Source organism: Callithrix jacchus, chromosome 19 (assembly GCF_049354715.1).
Source record: "Callithrix jacchus isolate 240 chromosome 19, calJac240_pri, whole genome shotgun sequence".
Lineage (NCBI taxonomy): Eukaryota > Metazoa > Chordata > Mammalia > Primates > Cebidae > Callithrix > Callithrix jacchus.
Window position 1 is genome coordinate 33,084,244 of NC_133520.1, and position 21,565 is coordinate 33,105,808.

Below are 21,565 nucleotides of genomic sequence, written 5' to 3' on the forward strand. Positions count from 1 at the left end.
AGGAACAGTCCATAAAATGTAATACCTGGCCCTGTGAAGATGGGGTAGCAGTATAGGAATGGATGAGAGTCTTGCTGGAAATGAGAATTTAATAGAATTAATTCATCTGGGAAAGATGCCTAGAGGAGGTGGATAGTGTGTGATGCTGGAAAATAGAAAAGACAGAGAAAGAGATGAAAAAAGCAAAAATAAGCAAAATCTTTTCACACATAGACGCGTCTTTCAGACCCCACTCAGAAGTCACCTCTTCCATGAAGCCTTCCCAGGCAGAAATAGACACTGAGCTCTCCAGGCCCTCAAACCACCCCATTATAGAACATGCCTCACTGCTCTATAGTCAGCCTCCTGTCCCTGTGGGTTCTGCATCTGTAAATTCAACCAACTGTACATCAAAAATATTTGGAAAAAAATTCATCTGTACTGAACATATACAGACTTTTTTCTTGTCATTCCCTAAATACAGTGTAACAACTGTTTACACAGCATTTACATTGTATTCAGTATTACAAGTAATCCAGAGATGATTTAAAGTATACAGGCTGATAGATGGAGGTTATATGCAATTACTATGCCATTTTGCATCAGGGACTTGAGCATCTTCAGATATTGGTATCTACCTGGAGGTGCTTCTGGAACCAATCGCCGCACAGGATATGGGATATGGAGAGACGGCTGCACTTGTTTCTACATCTGCTTATCTCAACCCAAGGACCTTGTACAGTACCAGAACTATAAAGGGGCTGAGTATTATATTCATGGTGAAGTGCCTCCCTTTATTTTTACTTTACTATTATAGAGCCTGGCAAATGGAGAGCCCGAGACATCCTTTACTCCAGAGAGGGGCTAAGGGCCCTCTCCTTGTACCCGGGCTGTGGGGGTGGAGGAAACCCGAACCCCTCACCCTTTAAACCTAGGCGCTTAGTGTGAGGGAGATGGTAGATTTCTAGGGTTCTCCTTCTAAAGGCCAATGTGATTAACCTCTTGGGGTTCTAATGAAAGCCATGCACAACTACTTACCAAGGAAGAAATGTATGTACAACAAGATTTTGCCTTCTGTTCTGGGGGAAAGGGGGTTGCCGTTAGACCCTCAAAGTATTTTAACTTACACAAAAATGCACAAATCTTAAGTGTACAGCCCCATACATTTTTACATATATTTACACCTGTGTAACCACCAACTAGATCAAGCTTCAGAATGCTTCCAGTACCCCAGCACTGGGGGCTACCTCTCTATGCCAGGGTCATCGTCACTGCAGCTGGAGGAGCTGAGCCAGTAGGGTGCTGCAGTTGGGGAATGCCATTTAAGGAAATTATGGAAGGATTTCAGGTGTTTGGACTAGAGAAGCAAAATCACTGGGGCAAGGTCATTTGGGGTATGAAGGACTTACATGACAGAACAATTAGATTTCTTCTGTGTGGGGCCTTGGGGAGCAGTTACAGGGAGGAACATTTCAATGTAGCCTAAGGCCCTTTCTATAACCAGAGCTCATCCACACTGCAAGCAGATCTCCTGGAAATACGAAAGGTCCTCAGCACTAAAGGTGTCAGTCAAGAACAGGACTGGCAAACATTCAGCAGCAGGTATGGGGAGGTGATAGGGGACTCCATTGGAGGCTATTCCTTCCAACTCTGACCTTCTATGGTTCCTGGAGTTCTGTGAGTGACAGAGAAGACTCAGTCAAAAACTGGTGGTTATGATTTGTTTGGTGTTTTTTTACCCCCAAGAGGGTAGCTTTTTAGTTTATTACAATTACTGTGCAGGCCCCCCATCATCACTATTAAATAGGCACTTGTCATTACTCACAGAGTGGTGAGCCACGGGACTCCGGGACTTCCCCACTCTGGGGCTCACTGTCCAGGGAGGGACAGAGCAGAGGCAGGGGTGCCGCTGTGAGGTTGGACCAGTACCTGCAAGAGAAGTTGGTTGCCCCACCTCATGCCAAGTTGTTTCGGGGACACTTGCCCATGTACCTCCTCAGTTTTTTCAGCCCTGGTCCCCCTGGTGGGCCCGTGGACATGATGTCATGGCTCCTGTCACTAACAGAACATCTGGGCAGAGGTGGCACCACAGGGCCTTACTGTTCTGCCTCCAGGGGCCAGATCCTGGCTCCCTCAGGAGCGGTACCACTCAAAACCCACCAGCCAGCCCGAGGCCACCTGACGAGGGGACAGCCTAGGTCAGCTGCAGGTTCCTCGAACAATACCCAGTCTAGACACTAATCAACCCCCTACCCACTGCCAATGCTTTATCCCTCAAAGAAAGAATTTTCCCCAGAACTCTTTTATAAATGCTTTTTCTAGGAGATGATTTCAGAATTCCTCCCGGGGTTTCTCCAGGACACGGCCCTTCCCTCACTGCCCTCCTCCAACTAGTTAGAAAGAGAAACAGCACAGATCAGCGTCATCCTCCACCTCCCCGCACCTGGCCAGGGCTGGGATGGGATGAGGCTGGGACTCTCAGGCCCTCCCAGGGAGTTTAGTGTGGGAAGATGGCAAGTTTCTAGGGTTCTCCTTCTAAAGGGCAACGTGATTAGCCTCTTGGGGTTCTAATGAAAGCCACGCACGAATACTCTCCCGAGAAGAAACGTATGTACAACAAGATTTTGCCTTCTGTTCTGGGGGAAAGGGGTGCCGTTAGACCCTCGAGATCCATCTGTGAAGCGCCTGCGTTTCAAGCGTGAGGGGTCCGGGTTTCCTCCACCGCCACAGCCCGGGCGCGGGGAGGGGTCCCCTAGCCTCCCTCTGGAGGTACAGGACATCTCGGGCTCTCCATTTGCCGGGCTCTAAAATGGGCGCTCGCGCCCCTCGGTCCCTGGGGGCTGCATCCGGAGGCTGGTGGGGCGGGCAGGGGGCAGCACGGCTCCCGGTTGGTCTCCGCAGCCGGGGGAGGGCGAGCATGTGCGCTCGGGTGGGAGGGGGAGGCCGGCGCCTGGCACCGCACCGGGAAGGCGCGGGAGCGGACGCGCTGCCCACCCGCCGCAGAGGCGCCCCCGCCGCCGCCCGGGCCCGAGGGCGGGGCCCCTCGCCGGGGCGGCCCCTCCCCGCCCCTCCCTCCCGGCCACGGGCCTCCCCAGCCCGGCCGGCCCTCCCGCGGGCTGCACTCGGACACCGGGCTCGCCGGGATCAGAGCCGCGAGCCCGCCAGCCGGGACCATGGGCTGCGACGGCCGCGTGTCGGGGCTGCTCCGCCGCAACCTACAGCCCACGCTCACCTACTGGAGCGTCTTCTTCAGCTTCGGCCTGTGCATCGCCTTCCTGGGGCCCACGCTGCTGGACCTGCGCTGCCAGACGCACAGCTCGCTGCCCCAGATCTCCTGGGTCTTCTTCTCGCAGCAGCTCTGCCTCCTGCTGGGCAGCGCCCTCGGGGGCGTCTTCAAGAGGACGTGAGTGCCGCGCCCGTGCGCCCCCGCCCCGCGAGCCCTGGTGCCCACCAGCGCCCGGCCGACCCTTCCCTCCGCCCCGCGACCCGGCCTCGGCCCCAGCCCCTTGGGACTGCCCGTCGCCCCCGCCCCCCGGGCCGCGACCACCCCTCCCAGCTCCTCCGGCAGCGCCCCGCCTTGGCCGAAGAGCTGCCTCCCTCCCTCCCCGCAGCTCTCCCTGGGAAACTCTCTCCAGAGACTGAAGGTGACTTCTGGCTTATTTATTGGTCACCACTCATCCCTGTGAGAGGATAAAACCAGTTCCCACCTGCTTCCCCCACCCACCGCCCCGTGGGGAGAGGAGTGATGGAGTTTGCAGAGGTGTGGAGGGCGCCCCTCTTGCACAGCTCCTCTGGGGTTTGTCAGTAGCCCCAGCTGCCGGGGGCGGGATTGGAAGTGAGGTGGAAGGACCGTGTGAGGGCCAGCTCTGTGGCGGTGCAGCGTCCCAGAGGTGGCCTGCGGCTTGGCTGATTCCCAGGGCCGGGCTCCACCGTAGGCAGCTCCACATCGGCTAACACAGGCTGTCCCTTCCCCCGGGCAGCCAAGGGGTTGGTGGGTCCTGTGTAGCCCTCCTCCTGTGACAGCCAGAACATGGTTTCTGCGTTGGGCCCCGAGACACACAGCACCTCACCATTAAGGCCAGGTAGGGAGGGGCAGGACACTTCACCCATAGCTTGGTAAGGTGACACTCCAGCCCTGGTGCCAAGGTTCCCCTCCACTCCCCACCCACCTCATGCTACTCCTGCTTGGCCTCTGCCCCAGGACAGGGCTCTGGACTCTCCCTGGCACCACCCCCAGAGGTCCCCCTTTGATACCATTGCAGAGCCTCATTCTCTCTGCTTAAATTGGACAGAGCCACCTCTGGGGGCCTTTGGGGAGAGGCAGCAGGATTCACACTCCCAGTTCAGCGTGGAAAACAGAGACCCATCATAGAATAAGGAATAGATGACCTGTAAGCCAGAGAGCCTGCTGGGTGAGCCCCCAGCCCCAGCTCCTGGCTGAGTGGTTTCCCAGATCCCATGGACTCAATTGAGCAAGCAGCTGGCCTGGAGACAAAAACCACAGTTGGGCTACCCCAGAGAAACCTCTGGACAGGCCGTTCTGGGCTGTGGTCCTGCCCTTTGGCTCACTCAGGTGTTCATGAGGGCAGGTGTTTCCATCCACCTTGCTTCCAGAGCCGGCAGAGGGAGCACAGGTGTCAGTACAGATGAACCCCACTTTAAGCCACCCAGGCTTAAAAACATGGTCAATTTTGTAAGTGATTATCCCCATTTTCCCCAAATCCTCTTGTAAACCAAATTATTCTCCTTTTAAAAAGCGAGTCTCCTTGTGTACACCAGTGTTTTGTGGGTGTGGTACAGAATTGGAATATACAGGAGACTCAGAAAATCTTGAGAAAAAGCTCAAGATTCATTCTGCCTAGAGGTTTAATTAGAAACGAAGATAAAGTATCTGTAGGTAGCAGAGGTTTTTTTGGTTTTGTTTAAGTACTTTGACGTACAAAAGCTCCTTTACCTGGAACTTTTAAAGAACATATGTAGTGCAAAGAACAGGGAGGGGAATGAGGATAATTCGAAATGACAAGTTGGCAGGGCAGGGCAGGGCTTGAAGGGCTCTGAAGCCAGCAGAGATGCACACTCACCCAGCTGGGCCATCTCTTCCTGGGTAGCTTTGTGTCTCCCTCAGTGCTGCTTACCCAACACGGGGCTCTGAACAGGGAGCAGAGAGAGCCCTGCAGCAGGAACTGGTTCACAGAAAAGAAAAAGAATCATGGCAACAATGAAAACTCACTTTATTCTGCACTTGCTGTGTGCCAGGCACTATTCATGTATCAGCGCATTTAATCTTCACAGCCACCTTGCAAAGTAGTATTGTTATCTCCATTTTATGCATAAGGAAGTGGAGGCACAGAGAGGTTCAGGAACTCGGCCCACAGCACATGGTTGTTAAGAAGAGGCCCAGCCAGGAATCGAACTCAGGCGTTGTCTCTAAGACAGATACTTAGGCAATACCTCTTGCTTTGTGAATCATCATCGTAAACTCTGCAGATCAGGCACAGGTTTGGGATGAGTAGCCCTGAGGATGCTCATGGGCTGGGTATTCCTGAGCTCTGACAACTTCTGGGAACGCAACGGTGGGCCTCTGGGGCTTCCTGCTGGGATCTATGAGGTGGGGTACATCCTATCAGTGGTTGAGATTTAAATTCTGAACCTCCCACCCACCAAGACAAAATGCCATGAAGAACTCTTTCCTTTGGTTAAGAGCAAAGCAGATATACAGTAGAAACAGAAGAATGTCCAGGGGTGGCCTTGAGTGTAGGCGACAGTCCCCCACCATCTCACTGACTCTGGGCAGCTCTCATCACAGTCTCCCATCCCCCCAGACAGAACCTCCACCAGCCCTGCAACCAAGCTTCAAAGCTGGATTCCGTGGGACCATGTCTCAGCTAAAATGCAGTAGCCTCTCAAGCAAGTGCTTTGCAGCTTAAGTGATTACCAGCTCTGCTCTCGCTTGGTTGATACTTGTGAGTGGGGGATTGCTTTAGCGAATCTGTGAGAGCCAGCTGTTGCGGGGGAGTGGGGGAAAGTTGAGAATGACACATGGGAGAGGATAGTTGGGGGTAGTGTCTTTCTCATGGGTTCCTACTCAGGTCCTGCCTACTGCTGGGTCCAGACTGAGGGCACAGGCTGAGCGGGGCTTCTAGATGCCTCCATAGGGACGTGTGTTGGAAGGACTAGCATGGAAGGTGGAGAGCCTTGGATATTGGAGTGGGTGGAGGGGAAGACGTGAGCTCAGGGCAGCACCAGCTTGCTCACTCTCTCAGAGAAAAACAAAAAGCCACCTCATTGGCAATGGTGTGTAGGTATGTGCTTTGTCAGGCAGGAAAGGAGAAGGGGTATTTAGATTAAAGGTTAGGATTTTTCCTGGTTTCTTGGGGACCTGTCTAACCGCCCCAGGCAGTTGGGAGACCCCTTTATCTTGGAGGCGGCAGGGTAGGTAAACACTTTCAGAGCTTCCCCAGCCTTCACCCAGCCTCACCTTGGCCTCTCCCCTGCCCACGCTCTCTTAACAGAAGGTTTGTCAGAGGGTTTGTTGAGTTCTTCCTCTCTTTGCCCTATTCACTTTCTCTTTTTCTCCCTTTTTTCCCCTTAGATTCCTTGTACTCTGCAAGTCCTACCCTGCCCCAGAGCTAGCTATGACTCCCTCCTGGCCGCTGCATCATACAACAGTTTCCCAGGCCACCCCCAGACCTGCTGGTCGCTTCTAGTCCCTGGAACACAGCACAAACCAGCTTCTCCCCCTGAGCTGGGCTCTGGTTGGTCTCCCATCCACAAAGCCTCTACCTCTCCCTTGAGCACTTTGTCTACCTATCAGCATGCAATGAACCTGTGCCAAAAGCCTACTGGGAGTCCAGCACCAGACACTGTCCTTGTTTTAAAAATCGGCCCCAACATGGGGCTATTACGTGACCCCAACCCCCAGGTATGTACCCGAAAGAACTGAAAATGTATGTCCACATACTAAACCTGTATGTGAATGTTCCTAGCAGCATTATTCATCCCAGTCAAAAAGTAGAAACAAATAAACGTCCATCAACAGACAGATGGACAAACAAAAACATGGCCTATCCAGCCAGGTGTGGTGGTGCTTACCTGGTTGTCCCAGCTACGTGAGAGGCTGAAGTGGGAAGCTCACTCAAGCCCAGGAGTTCAAAGCCAACCTGGGCAGCATAGTGAGACTCTAGGGTCAAAACAAAACAAAAACGTGGTATATTGGATGGGTAGGCTGGCTCACTCCTGTAATCCCAGCACTTTGGGAGGCTGAGGCAGGTGGATCACCTGAGGTCAGGAGTTCAAGACCAGCCTGGCCAACATGGTGAAACCCTGTCTCTACTAAAAAAAAAAAAAAAATTAGCGGGGCATGGTGGCAGGCATCTGTAATCCCAGTGACTTGGGAGGCTGAGGTGGGAGAATCACTTTAACCCAGGAGACGGAGGTTGCAGTGCGCCGAGGTTGCGCCATCGCACTCCAGCCTGGGCAACAAGAACAAACATCTGTCTCAAGAAAAGAAAAAAAAAGTGGTATCCATGGAATGGAATATCACTCAGCCATAAAAAGGAATGAGATACTGACACATGCTGTACCACGGATGATCTGGAAAACATCACGCTAAGTGAAAGAAGGCAGACACAAGAGATCACATATTATATAATTTTATTTATGTAAAAGTCCAGAATAAGGAAATCTGCAGATATAGAAACTAAATTACTAGTTGCCTACGGCTAAGGGTAGGGTGTGGAGAGGAATGGAGAGTGACTATTAATGAATATAAGATTTATTTTTTATTTATTTTTTATTTTTTTGAGACATAGTCTTGCTCTGTTTCCCAGGCTGAAATGAGGTGGTGCGATCTTGGCTTGCTACAACCTTCACCTCCTGAGTTCAGGCAATTCTCAGGCCTCAGGCCTCCCAAGAAGCTAGGATTACAGGTGTGCACTACCATACCCAGCTAATTTTTGTATTTTTAGTAGAGACAGGTTTCACCATGTTGGCAAGGCTAGTCTTGAATTCTTGGCATCAAGCAATCCTCCTACCTCAGCCTCCCAAAGTGGTGGGATTATAGGTGTGAGCCACTGCACCTGGCCTGGATACAAGATTTCTTTTTGGGGTGACAGAAATGCTCTAAAGGTAGATTATAGTGATGCTTTTACAACTCCAAATATTCTAAAAACTATTGACTTGTATGCTTAAATATGTGAATTTTATAGTATGTAAATTATATATCAAATTTTTAAGTTAAAAAAATCTCAAAGCTAAGTTTGGTGCATCACACCTGTAATCCCAGCACTTTGGGAGGCCAAAGTGAGAGGATCACTTGAGGGCATGAGTTCAAGACCAGCCTGGGCAGCAAAGTGAAACCTTGTCTCTAAAAACTTTTTTAAATTAGCTGGGCATGGTGATGCACACCTGTAGTCCCAGCTACTCAGGAGGCTGAAGTGGGAAGATCACTTGAGCCTGGAGTTTGAGGCTGCAGTGAGCTGTGATTGCACCACCGCACTCCCACCTGAGCAACAGAGCAAGACCTTCTCTCAAAAACAAAAACAAAAATCTCAAAACGTATCCCACCCATTAATTCACCCATTCAACAAATGCCTCTTGAGCTGATCCTGATTGAAGGGTGAATACCACAGACAAAGTAAAAGTCATTGCACTCATGGAGCCCACACTCTGGAGAATTTTACACATCGAAATGAAGGAAATAAAGCGGGGTAGCGTGGGGAGTGGCAGATTTGGGGGGCTACTTAGCTAGGTGCTCAAGGAAGTCCTTTCTGGGGAGGTGATATTAAAGCTGACTCTTGAGTGACAGGAGAGAGCCAGGCATACAAAGAATTGAGGGAGAGGTGTTCCAAGTGAACAGACTGCAAGTTCAAGTTCAACCAACATCTAAGGAGCACGCACGCCCTGTGTACCCAGCACCACAGTGGGTTCGAGGGGATGCCATCATGTGCAAGATGCAGCTCCCAACCTCAGTCTAACAGGGTGGTCCTGCCTTAGCTTGGAATCTCCTCAAAGGCCAGTTTGTCTGCCCCTCCCCTTGGATCTCTCCAGGTTTAATATGGGGCCCTGAACAACTGGGATGTCAGTGTAAAGACTGGGGTGACTGAGTTAGACGGCAGCCTTTTTAACAGTTGCCCTGCCCTCAGTTTCAGCTGCCCCTTCCCCATCAGCCTGGCTTGAGATAGAGTCACCAACCTGCCCTAGCTCCCAGGGAGTCCCTTGTCTCCTGGTTTCTTGTCCCAGGTCCCCATACCATCTCCCTCAGGGTGGCTGTCCCTTTTGCCCCTTTTGGGGTAGATAGGGGCTAGAGACACTTTCATCTGTGACTCTCCCACAGTTCTGCTCTCTGCCCCTCTCCCCTGGTCCCTTGAGGAAGGAGGTCTTCCAGGCTGGGAGGGGAAGGGCGGGAGGAAGATGTCCTGAGCATCCCTGCTGGGCAGAGGGACTTCTTGGGACAAAATGTGGAGAATGTCAGTGCCATCAGGCCCTACCCATGGTGGCATGAGGCTGGGCCTCAGCAGCATTATTCCCCACCCCTGGGGGTGGCAGGCAGGAGTGGGCTGCCTGGCATCTTACTGCTCAAGCCCTTCTCCTGTTTCAGAGCCAACCATTCCCTCCTCTTTTCACAGAACCAGGAGGGCAAGAACAGTGCCCAAGGCAGGGCCAGGTCAAAGTGATCACGTGTTCCCTTGAGGTAAGGCAGAGCACGGGGCTGAGAGGGGGCAGCAGCAGCTCAAGGTCACCCAGCAAGTGTGGCTGGACAGGCAGCTCTAGCAGAGAGGGGAGTTCACCTTGTGGAGAACTCTGGCTCCCTCCTCTTCCCTCTCCCACTTACATCTTCTATGTGGAGCCATTAATAAGTAACTTGGTCATTTCCGAGGGTTCCTGAAGTAGGTTTTCCAGACTGTCTAGACTATTTTGTGGGTCTCTGTGGGTCTCGGTGAAAGTGAGGCTCTTTCTCTAATTGGCCTGAATTAACCTGAGAGCGCAGGACCAGGGAAGGGAAGATCAATGATCTGCCACTCTGCTGGCTTTGCCTGGATTGGGAGCTAAGACTTTGGATCCTGGCTCAGTTCTACTCCTTTTACCCTGTCTCAGCCTCAGTTTCCTAATCTGTAAAATGAGGAACAGGTGTCATTGCTGCCATGCTAGCTGAGATGTTGCCCAGGGTGGGGAGCGAGTGGGGCAGGGGACAAGGGGCATACCTCCCTCCAACAGTTCCTGGGCCAGCCTCCCAGGGTCACCCCAAAGGGCCTTGCAGCAGGAACAGGGGCAGGCCTGGGGGCAGTGGAACCTGGGAGCTGGCACTGGTCTCTGTATCCTGTCAGCTCAGTGCAGTTCTCTGGGCCTGACATTGCTCTTTGGGAAAGCCAGCAGGGAGGCAGTGAGCACCTGGGAGGGGGTGGCAGGTGGCCAGGGGAAAATCCCAGAGAGTGAACAAAAGAGGATGAAATGTCACATCACATGGACTCCTCCTGGCAGCTCAATCTCATGCAGAGCTTGTTGTCCTCATTTTACAGCAGAGGAAACTGAGGCTCAGAGGGGCTAAGCGTTAAGCGGCTTGCCCAAGCCACACCATTGGGAAGTGGCCGAGGCAGGCCTAGAACCCAGCATTCTGATTACAGATCCCACTACATTCTTGACTCCAAAACTGTTTTGACATGGTTATTCCATAATTTTTAATTACCCTCATTCCTAGAAGGGGCTATTGACCAAGCCATTTAAAACAGGCAATAAATGTATTTCAGTCTGGCTCTGGGATGTGTCTGGGACTTCCTTTTCCTTGGCAACAGCCTATCAGTCTAAAGAAATTTGTTCAGGCTGATGTTTGGAATGCCCAGGCACAGCCCTGTGGAAGCAACTGGAGAGGGAGGGCAGCTGGGATCTACAGACAAGATTTCCTGTGGCACAGATGTCCTCATTTATTGGGAACAGGTCTCCATCCCCCTAACCTCCAAGCCTGTCAAGCTAAAATCACAGCCCAGGGAGATACAGGGAGATTTCCCAGGCTTGGCTCTTTCCAGCCCCCCTTTTCCATCTTTTCTCTCTTTATCCCTCCCTCGTGCCTGTGGCTGAGCCTGGGACCAACCATGTCCCCAGTGGGCACCTAGTGTCCTTCTCAAGAATGACAGGTAAGAGGAGACAAAGAGCACAGAACAGGACAGAGGCGAAACCTGAAGAGGGAGGGCTTCCTGACCCCTTTCATCCCTTCCTGACCCCTTCCCCTTTCCCCTATCCCCCACTGTGTACCTGGCACCTTTCTGGCAACCCGTCCCTACATCATTCTTTCTCTGCCTCTATCTCTGTCACCCCTATCAGATAAACTAGCAAAACTCCCACATTGGCCTCCCAGCAGTAACCAGTCCCTTCTACCAGGCCATCCCGTGTAAGGTGGCAAGACAAGCGTTCCCCAAGCGCTGTGCCAGTCACTAGCCACGTCCAGAAGCCTGGGTTAAGTGTCTCTGCAGGGCTAAATGTGGGGCCAGACATGGCTTCCACAATGAACGGGCGGAGGCAGATGCCTGGGGAAGCTGGCAGTGGAGCCAGCAGTGATGCTACTGAGCATGTAGATCTCTGCTAAGCCCCGCAGAGGGGTGTTAGAGGCGCGTGTTCTAGAGACTGCGGCAGCTCTCCAGTGCTTCCTAGCCCTGCCATCAATGCTCTGCAGAATCTGCTCTCCTGTTCTCGGCTGGCGCTTCCCTCTCCAGCCGGGCTTGGTCCATGGCTCCCTCCTTTCCCTCCTGCATTTGCACCTTCTAAGTGGAGCCATTAGCGAGTAACTCAGTCACATACCCGTACACATGTACACACACATGCACACACACTCCTCCATGGAAAAGCAGCATAGCATACGGATTATCAAGCCAGAAGACCTTGGTTAGAATCCAGGCTCTGTCTGCTGCTATCTTAGCCTGAGTTTACTCATGGGTCAAATAGGCACAATGACAAAGCCTGCCTCACAGCCTGGTCATATGTACCAAATGACAAAGGTTAGCAGTTGTCGTGCAGACCACAGTCGCACTCGCCATTATCCTGGTTTCCTTTCCCATAACTCTGTGCAGCCCCTGCCCCTGTCAGTTTATAGATCCCAGGTCCCACCCCTCAGGACCGTGCTGCAGGGCCGATTGCTTCACCACTGTCCCCCAGGATTTTAAGCAACAATGATAACGAGTTAGTTCTTCAAGAGAGTTTTGCACTTGACTTGGGGCATCCCTGCTTACCGTAAAGTGGTGAGTGAGGAGGTGGAAATGTTGTGTCCTGGTTCCGGGATCAGTAGGGGGATATCTGAGAGTGCCGACAGGGGATCTGCTTGCTATCCCTAAAGTCAGGCCACCCAGGAGGCTGCCTAGCTTATCTTGTCCAGGGAAAGGGAGGAGTAAGAAAGAGAACTATGATGAGCTGCCTGCTTTTCATCAGCCCATGGTGTGTATTAGCATTGCCTCTGTGCCAGGTGCCAAGGAGGATGCTGGAGCAGAAGCATATGGGGGTACAGCGAGTGGCAGCAGGCAGTGGGCATTGGGCAGGGGTGTGGCACAGCCCAACTCTCAGTTCTGGGGACTGGCAGAGCAGGAACCCCAGGGGGAGTCAGAAGGGCCCTGAGCAGGCCTCCCCATGACACACCCTCCCTCCGTCTCCTTCTAACAGCTGGCCTTGAGGTTGGTCCCCCTCCCCTACTGATGAGTTCTGATCTGGGAACACGCTGGGGTCATGACTGTCATGATCGGTAATCTCCCTAGCAGATCAGCCTGGAAACAAGAAAGGAGAAAATAATGAACTGCTGCTATCAGCAGAGCCGTCCTGATAAAGGATTTAATCAAAAATGGGGCAAGATGAGATGGCTGAGGGCCAAGGCCAAGAGCCAAGGGGGTCAGGGGCAGAAGCTCTGGGAAGACAGCCTGAGGGGTCGCTGGGGCCTCCCCCTTTCCTTGTGTGAAACTCAGAGAGGGCTTTTCCCCTCCCCTCTCTCAGCTCCCACCTTTCCATGTCCAGCAGCCACACTGGAGGCTGATGGTGGGTGGTGCCTCTCTCACTTTTCAGAATCTGAGAAAGTTCCTCTACAACCTCCAGAACCTTCCTGCTGCCCAATCTCTCCTCTCTGACATTAGCCTTTCAGATTGGCCCCAGAAAATACAAGTCTTTATCCTTTCTCTGAGAATCTGGTTATTGGGCAGTTTCCCAAAAAAGACCTTGACAGAGCCTTAGACACACCATTCATTCACTCACTCATTCATTCATTCATTCATTCACTGGTAAGGTAGCAGGCCCTCCACCTGCCTGCTGTGGGCTTTTCTATGGTCTGAAGAAGGGAAAGATCAACACGGTCATCTCTCAGTGGGGATGGCCGAAGCACCTCCTCTCCCACCTGCACATTTGCCAGGCACAGATCCTTTGACCTGTGCCTGCTTCAGGGGTCAGCAAATCACCCAAATACCTGGGCTGTGGGCACTGGTGCAGGTGGCCCGGGCCTGTTGCCTGTGAGGCAATGGCTGCCTCAGCATTCCTGTGTGGGGAGGGCACAGGGCAGCCAGTGCCAATTCCTGAGGGGGAGGAAATACCCAGCTCAGGGACTTCCAGGCTCAGGTTCCATCCGGGTCCCACCTGTGGTTGCATGCTATGGCACAGGTCTCTTGAGATGCTCAAAGCAGGTTCCCTGAAAGGGGTGGGAAATATTTTTTGCATTAATTGCTTTTAAGTGAACAGTTTAAGGTTTAAGGAAATCACATACAATTGTGTGTAGGTAGAATAATAGTGGCGAGGCTTTGTGAAGAGTCCTGTGGCCACCTTGTTAGGTAGATTGTTATCTGAGCAGACAGATACTGACAGCTTGCTCACAGCTATTAAGTGGGCAGCTTCTTCCTCAGCTCTCTTCCTTTTCTACCAGAGGGTGAGAAACATCTTGGCTGCCCAGACCACCCAGCAAATGGAGGAGAAGGGGGAGGGGATGCTTCCAGCCCCTCCCTGACACGGCTCTTCCTTCCTGCAGCCTGGCCCAGTCACTATGGGCCCTGTTCACCTCCTCTCTGGCCATCTCCCTGGTGTTTGCCGTCATCCCCTTCTGCCATGACGTGAAGGTGCTGGCCTCAGTCATGGCACTGGCGGGCTTGGCCATGGGCTGCATCGACACTGTGGCCAACATGCAGCTGGTGAGGATGTACCAGAAGGATTCGGCTGTCTTCCTCCAGGTGAGCCAGGCCAGCAGGCACAGGGCTGAGGACTGGGGAAGGCACGGGAGTTCCCCGGACCCCCTCAGTCTCTCCCAGCTTCCTCCCCCAGGTGGCCGCTTACAGCTGGGTTAGTAAGTTCTAGACTCAGTTTCCCCATCTGTAAAGCAGGGCAGTGATCCCTGCCCTCACTGCTAGGTGTCCCAGGAGATTAAGCGCTCAAGAGAGAAAGCTCTTTGCGAACTGGAAAGGGGGTGTGACTCAGGGTTTGGCTTCTCTCTCTTTTCTCTCCTTCCCTCTCTCCTCTCTCTTATTCCATCTCCTCCAAGTCACCCAGGATTCAGGCCACCCTTCCCTTTTTTGTGCCCCCTTCCTTTTGGGGTGTTAGCTAGTTGCTGCTAACATGGGGATCAGTTCCAACTGGGGATTAAGAAATACAGGGAGGGAATTTCCCACTGTCACCCAAGTCATCTCAGGCCAGCAGGGTGATTGAGAGAGGAGTGTCATTCCTCACCTCTCCTGCTTCCTACCCACCATGGCTCCCCACTCCAGGGCTGGGCAGCAGCCCCAGATGGGGCACAGGGTGAGGTTGGGGAGGGGGCTCACTGTGGGTACTCTGGGCTGGACAGCGGGCCATGGCTTCCCCAGGCTGAAGACTGAACCACACCCCCACCTGCCATCTTTCCTCTGTCCCCAGGTGCTCCACTTCTTCGTGGGCTTTGGCGCTCTGCTGAGCCCCCTTATTGCTGACCCTTTCCTGTCTGAGGCCAACTGCTTGCCTGCCAATAGCACCGCCAACACCACCTCCCGAAGCCACCTGTTCCATGTCTCCAGGGTGCTGGGCCAGCACCACATAGAGGCCAAGCCTTGGTCCAACCAGACGTTCCCGGGGCTGCCCCCAAAGGACGGGGCAGGGACCCGAGTGTCCTATGCCTTCTGGATCATGGCTCTCATCAATGTGAGTGTCCCTGGGGTGGGCTGGGTAGGGAGCTAGTGGACAGTCCACACATCGAGTCCACCCCACGCCAAGTGCAGATTCTTCAGATGCTGAGAAACCTGCTGGGGCTGATGTGCATCCCAGAGGAGGCAGGAGGATGGGAGAACTAACCCTCCCTGTGGTTCCCCCAACCCTGGTCCTTCAGTGACTTGTGATTGCAGTTCTCAAGGAAGGTAAAACAGTGAGCAGGCTGAGCACAGTGAAAACCAGGGTCAGCTATCGAATTATCTGAGGCTCTGTGGGAAACTAGTTTTTTTCCTCCAAGGCCGGATGAAGTAGGCACTGGACAGACCCTGGCAGGAAATGGCCAGTTTTTCTCTGGGGCCCTTCATCCATGGTGGGATTCTCCTGTGCCCTGTTGTCAGGGGCTCCTGTGGAAGCTGGGAGATAGACAAGATGACCTCTCCTAAGGGGCCCTGCCTGCCAAGACAGCCTATGGTGGGAACAGCAGAGAGACCACTTCACCCCATGACTGGGTCAGACACTGACCCAGCTGTAAGTGGCCACTTGGGGTGAGGAAGCTGGGAGAGACTGAGGTGGCCCGAGGAGCTCCCATGCCCACTTTGTTCACCCCTGCCAAGTCAGCACTGACTCTGGTCTCTTGCTGGAAACCTCCTCTGGTGCTCTGCAACCCAAGTTGGGATCTCCCACGTTAGCCCAGGCTGGAGCCAGAGCGTCAGGAGGGGAGACCCCCTACCCCATCTGCCTGGCTTGAGGAGGACTGTCAGGAACACCAGAGCAGCCCTGGCTCCTGGGCTGGGGGTGGGGAGCATTCCAGTGGCCACAATCCTGGCTGTGGGGTGGAGGCACCATGCTGCTTGTCACGGTGGCTTAGAGCCTCTCTTTGCAGTGGGTGGACTTATCAGCTCTTCTGGGGCAGGCAGGGTGGACTCAGGCACTAGAGCAGCTGCCCAGCTGCTGCTGAGCCTCAAAATATGCCACACTCATAGCACTGAGAGGAGCCTTTGAGACCACCATTCCAGTGAGCAGGAGGGCAGGGTGGGGGTGTCATGCCATCACCAGCTCAAGGCCCTGACAAGGGACTGGTAGGAGGCTGAGCCCAGCTGGAAGCCCTGACCCTCAGCACAGGTCTATACCATCTACCTGCTGCCCCTCATCACCCTTCCTTTATAGATTTCCTTTCCCTGGTCTGAATCTCCTCTGGGAGGTCTCATAAACACACTCTCCCTCTACTCCTTCCCTTTTCAGCCCATGGCCATCGATTGTTTTGGAAACAATGCAGCTTTGGGCCTCTGCCTTCCAGGAGGGAACTTCGAAGGAAAGGAGTAGTGTCAGTAGAACCTCTAGGCTGGGACTCCCAGACCAGGAAGTTGGAAGGTCTGGCTTAAGCCGGAGGTTTGTTCTCTCTTGCCCCATGAAGTGCAGACTGGAGGGACTTTGTTTGCTGCAGGATTTCCGGACTTTTTTCTATTGGTTTGTGTCTGAAAATAAACAGTCCAGCATAGAGGAAGATGGGGCTGTGCATGCAGTCATGTGGGCGCACACGCACGTACATGCGCATGCACGGACACACGCATGCCCCACCTGGCCTTCTCTGACTTTTAAGGTGGGGCTGTCTTCATTGAATGGAATTCTTATAAAATCGGGTGTGTTCCTGCCAGCAGTGCCAGCCAATCCTCTATGAAGTCCTTCCCAGCACCCACCTCCCTGGAAAGCCCCACCTGAGTGATCACGCCTCTGGTACAGCTGTTTCCCCTTGGCCTTTACTCAGGCACTCTGCCACTACAGGCCTCTGTGGGTGGGTTTCCTGTTTCCGCCTCACACCGGGGGGAGGGCTGTGTCTCCCCATCTAGGGCTCAGATCTCCTGAGGGCAGGGGCTATTCTCTCCCCACTGAGGCCTGACGGCCAGGGTCTGTGTTTGACCTTGACTTCTTTTTGAGTGTGCAGAAAGGCTCCCAAGGTCACCCTAGGGAGATACCAACACAGGGGTGGTTTTTGTCTTTCACTCCTGTCGGGTGGTTTGGGGAAGTACTGGTGAGAGCCAGCCTGCCTCCAGGGGCGGGGAACGGTTTCCCCAGAAGAGCACCAGGCAGGGGCTGGCAATCTGCTGGCCTTCCATCTCTACCCTGCTGGGCTCTCTTTCGGGCCCGGAAGAGCCCAATAGCTAGGCACTCTCACCAACCTCTGGGAGACATCCACCGCTCCCTGGGCTTCCTCTCCTTCCTAAGCAAAAGGAACTGGGCTGAAGTTGCAGCAGAAAGGACAGTAGTTAGACTTGACGAGATACTTTCAGGCAGCCAGCGGTGAGACACAGGCAGGAGCCCCCGAGGAATGTGGTAGAAGCTTCTTCAGGCAACTTCAGAAGCAGGAACCATTTCCTATTGCTCTGAAGAAGCTCAGATTTAGCATAAACTGCAGCAAGCCGAATATTGGGCTTATGTGTATTTTTAATCAAAAGGAGACCATGTTTGTGTTTTCAAGCCTCTGAGGAGAGCCTCTGCGCCCTGCTGGGATAAACATCACCAAGGCAGCTCCTTAGGTGGAGCCAGCACTGGAAAAATCAGGATGCCAGGTTCCAGTCTTGCTTTGCCCTGAGTCTGCTGTGTGACCAGGGCAGTCTCTCAGTCTCTAGTTTACCCCTTAGATCTCTTCCAGTTCTAACAGGTTATGACTAAGTGATAACATCAAGCCTCAGTTATCCTATCTGAAAAATGGGGATAATAGTCCCCCAGCATATTTGGTAGAGGTGTAATGCCCAAAAGCAAAGCTGCTTTGTAAAGCATCACGTGACCTGCCAGCATGAAGGAGTGTGAGGTGTGACCCCAGCAAGCTTACCCCCAACAGCTCTCCTGGGCCAGCAGAGTTTGAGTCGAAGCTTTGCATGTGACAAGTATCCGTCTTTTCAGGGAAGCGAGGATGGCAAAGATCAGGCAGCAATTATCCCAAGCCTCTCCACTCCTACCTTGGTCAAGGCACCTGGCTTCTTAGATGGGGATGGCCCAGCTCTTAGCTGGGAACCCTTGGGAAAGAGCTGTCCTCTCCCAGGACTATGCACATGCAGTGTGTGCAGAGGCCAGGCGTGGGAAGGGGGAGCCTCGGGGCAGGGCTCCCTGACCCTCTGCCTGCTCCTCAGCTTCCAGTGCCCATGGCTGTGCTGACCCTGCTGTCCAGGGAGCGACTGCTGACCTGCTGCCCCCAGAGCAGGCCCCTCCTCCTGTCTGCTGATGAGCTGGCCTTGGAGACACAGCCTCCTGAGAAGGAAGATGCCTCCTCACTGCCCCCAAAGTTTCAGTCACACCCAGGTAGGGGCTCTAATAAATTTGCATCCCCACAGCCTCATGTTAAGGCTTCCTTGGTAACCCCTCTCCCAGAGAGAATGAACCTAGATCACAGGTGATAATCATTTCTTTTTTTTTTTAGAGAGGGAGTTTCACTCTCGTCACCCAGGCTGGAGTGCAGTGGTGCAATCTTGGCTCACCGCAACCTCAGCCTCCCAGGTTCAAGCGATTCTCCTGCCTCAGCCTCCCGAATAGCAGGGATTACAGGCTCACACCACCACACCTGGATAATTTTTGTATTTTTAAAGTAGAGACGGGGTTTTGCCATGTTGGCCAGGCTGACCTCGAACTCCTGACCTCAGGTGATCCACCCGCCTCAGCCTCCCAAAGTGCTAGGATTACAGGTGTGAGCCACCGTGTCCAGCCACAGGTGATAATGTTTTCTTTTTTAAAAAAAACCTTGGCCCTGATGGTGCAACCTGACCAAGAGAATGAGGAAGGCAGACTTCTGGCTCCAACCTCCATTCTGCTCAGCCTTGCCTTTTGTTACCTTGGGCAAGTCACTTGACCTCTTTGAGCTTTGGTTCCACCAAGATGGGGAGATGGACAGGGGCTGTTCCTAACAGAAAGGTAGTGAAGGTGGAGGCAGTAGGTGGGCCCCATCCCACAGGGCTCTTCTGACTGCCAGCCACGTCCCTGGGACATGCAGAGGGAGGGCACAGAAGCTGAGACTCACCCCTGCTCTCCCTGTGCCTCCTCCAGGGCATGAGGACCTGTTCAGCTGCTGCCAAAGGAAGAACCTCAGAGGGGCCCCTTATTCCTTCTTCGCCATCCACATCACAGCCGCCCTGGTCCTGTTCATGACCGATGGGTTGACGGTGAGCCTGCCTCAGAGAGCACCCCCTATTGGGGGAACCTGCACCCTGAGACTCCAGTCTGGGAATGGCAAGAGAAAGAGAGGAGCATGAAGGTTTCCTGGAGACCTCACCTGGAGTACAGTTGATTCAAAAATTTAATCTAAAGTCCTAGGGAGACCATCTCCAGAATCAGTCGCAGTGTACTGGTACTATGGACCTCTGTCTTGGCCAGTTGCTTTTTTTTTTTTTTTTTTATGTTAGTGCTATAGGTAGGGGCCTAACTGGTTTGTTGTTGGGGCAGGCTACCTGCATTTTTTAAAGGGGTGGTGCCCTATTCCCCAATTAGAGGTCATGTCATATAAACTCTTTGCTTCCTGTAATACATTACAAACCTGAGTGTCTCAAGCCAGTGTTGTAATCAAGCTTCAGGTGGAATTTAGGCCCAGCTGTTCATTTCACTAGTGACCCCTGTTACATTAGTTAGCACCTTTTCCTAGAAACTTCTTAGGATTACATCAGGACAGTCATGAATGGCTGATCAACTGATTGCCATATGATGGCCTCTCCAAAGAAAAAGCCCTAAAAAGTTAGATGAGCTGGTGGAAAGCACTCATGACAGTACTGGTTGACTTCCAGCACTTGGTGTGACCTTGGACAAGTCACTTCTGTCTGCTTTCTCACCCATAAAACGAGATGCTTGTACACCTTTTTTTTTTTTTTTTGAGATGGAGTGTTGCTGTGTCCCCCTGGCTGGAATGCAATGGCATGATCTTGGCTCACCGCAATCTCTGCCTGCCTGGTTCAAGCAATTCTCTTGCCTCAGCCTCCCAAGTAGCTGGGACTACAGGCACATGCCATCACACCTGGCTAATTTTTGTATTTTTAATAGAGACAGGGTTTCACCATATTGGTCAGGCTGGTCTTGAACTCCTGACCTCAGGTTTTCCAACTGCCTCATCCTCCCAAAGTGCTAAGATTACAGGCATGAACCACCGTGCCTGGCCGCACACATCTTTTTTTTTTTAAGTGGTGTTCTTCTCTGGTTGACGTGGGGAACAGTTCCTGTCTGCCCAGGACTTGTAGCCATGGAGGTCCTGTGAGGGCAGGCACTGCTCCCCACTTCAACCAGGAAAAGCCAACTCTCTGGAACCCCTAGGTCTCCACGGTGTAGTCTATAAGCTAAGGCACCCCAGGTTCTGTCCTCAGCTCAGGCCCAAGTGTGCTGTGTAGCCTTGGCTCCAAGCCCAGCCCTGGCTGAGCCTCTGGGAACAGGAGAAGGCAGTCATCCCACTGCCCTCAACACACCTGCCCAGCCTGGGCTCCCTTTGTGAGGGTGGTTGTCTGGCTGGGCTGCAGGTGTGCTCAGCGGTGCCCGGTCTCTCCACAGGGTGCCTATTCCGCCTTCGTGTACAGCTATGCCGTGGAGAAGCCCCTGTCTGTGGGACACAAGGTGGCCGGCTACCTCCCCAGCCTCTTCTGGGGCTTCATCACACTGGGCCGGCTCCTCTCCATTCCCATCTCCTCAAGAATGAAGCCAGCCACCATGGTTTTCATCAACGTGGTAAGCAGCTGAATAGCCTCCTCTGATTTCTGTGGGACCCAGGAGAAGCCTTCTCCTCCTGGCCCTATCCCAGGACATTTTCCCAGGCCTGGACTCTGCCAGCAGGATGGGAATGCAGGAGTAGAGGGAAGAGAGGGGAGAGAGTGTGATGAGGAAGGGGTAGGAGCCTGGGAGGTGGAGCCTTCCTATATGACCATGAAAATCCTTTCCCCTCTCTGGGCCTCTGATCTTATAAAGGAAGGGTCTGTAGGAGGTGCCGGCTGCAGTATGTGGAGCCCATCCGTGCTGACAACTCTCTGAGAGCATGAGGAAAGCCAGTGCTGGCCTTGGTCCTCCTGTGTTTACCGTGGTCCCCAGCTGGTCAGAGCCCTCCAGCCAGTGGAAAGTGATGGAGGCCAGGGATCTTGCAGCCTTCAGAGTCACCACCTCTGGGCTGGGTCCTGGCTCTCCTAGGTGATTCTTCTTTTTGGAGACAGGGTCTTACTCTGTCACCCAGGCCAGAGCACACTGGTGCAATCTCAGCTCACTGCAACCTCTGTCTCCCAAGTTCAAGTGATTCTCCTGCCTTAGCTTCCAAGTAGCTGGGATTACAGGCATCCATCACCATGCCCAGCTGATTTTTGTATTTTTAGTGGTGATGGGGTTTCACCACAATGGCCAGGCTGGTCTTGAACCCTGACCTCTCAAGTGATCCACCCACCTTGGCCTCCCAAAGTGCTAGGATTACAGGCATGAGCCACTCTGCCCAGCCCTAGGTGATTCTTAAGTTGGC

The 21,565-nt window shown here is 53.2% G+C and overlaps 1 protein-coding gene and 1 long non-coding RNA gene across 7 annotated transcripts in view; one reads left to right on the top strand and one right to left on the bottom strand.

Annotated features, from left to right (window-relative positions):
- The window catches only part of LOC103789298 (uncharacterized), a 38,906-nt gene extending 35,550 nt beyond the window's left edge, over nucleotides 1–3,356 (bottom strand). For 2 of the 4 annotated variants that reach the window (XR_013529856.1, XR_004736873.3), the window contains exons 1-2: nucleotides 3,212–3,356; nucleotides 1,805–1,908 (exon numbers count right to left, since the gene is read on the bottom strand). This is a non-coding gene — a long non-coding RNA (uncharacterized LOC103789298). The remainder of the gene's footprint in view (nucleotides 1–1,804; nucleotides 1,909–3,211) is intronic. The other 2 variants (XR_013529857.1, XR_008477922.2) reach the window with 1 other exon arrangement.
- The window catches only part of SLC60A1 (solute carrier family 60 member 1), a 37,996-nt gene continuing 19,313 nt past the window's right edge, over nucleotides 2,883–21,565 (top strand). For 2 of the 3 annotated variants that reach the window (XM_002760715.7, XM_035280689.3), the window contains exons 1-6: nucleotides 3,098–3,382; nucleotides 13,961–14,159; nucleotides 14,836–15,096; nucleotides 18,231–18,399; nucleotides 19,138–19,253; nucleotides 20,620–20,793. In XM_002760715.7, coding sequence (XP_002760761.3) covers nucleotides 3,153–3,382; nucleotides 13,961–14,159; nucleotides 14,836–15,096; nucleotides 18,231–18,399; nucleotides 19,138–19,253; nucleotides 20,620–20,793 — 1,149 coding nt within the window. In that variant the 5' untranslated portion in view covers nucleotides 3,098–3,152. Of the gene's footprint in view, nucleotides 3,383–13,960; nucleotides 14,160–14,835; nucleotides 15,097–18,230; nucleotides 18,400–19,137; nucleotides 19,254–20,619; nucleotides 20,794–21,565 lie in introns of all 3 variants that reach the window. The other variant, XM_035280690.3, reaches the window with a different exon arrangement.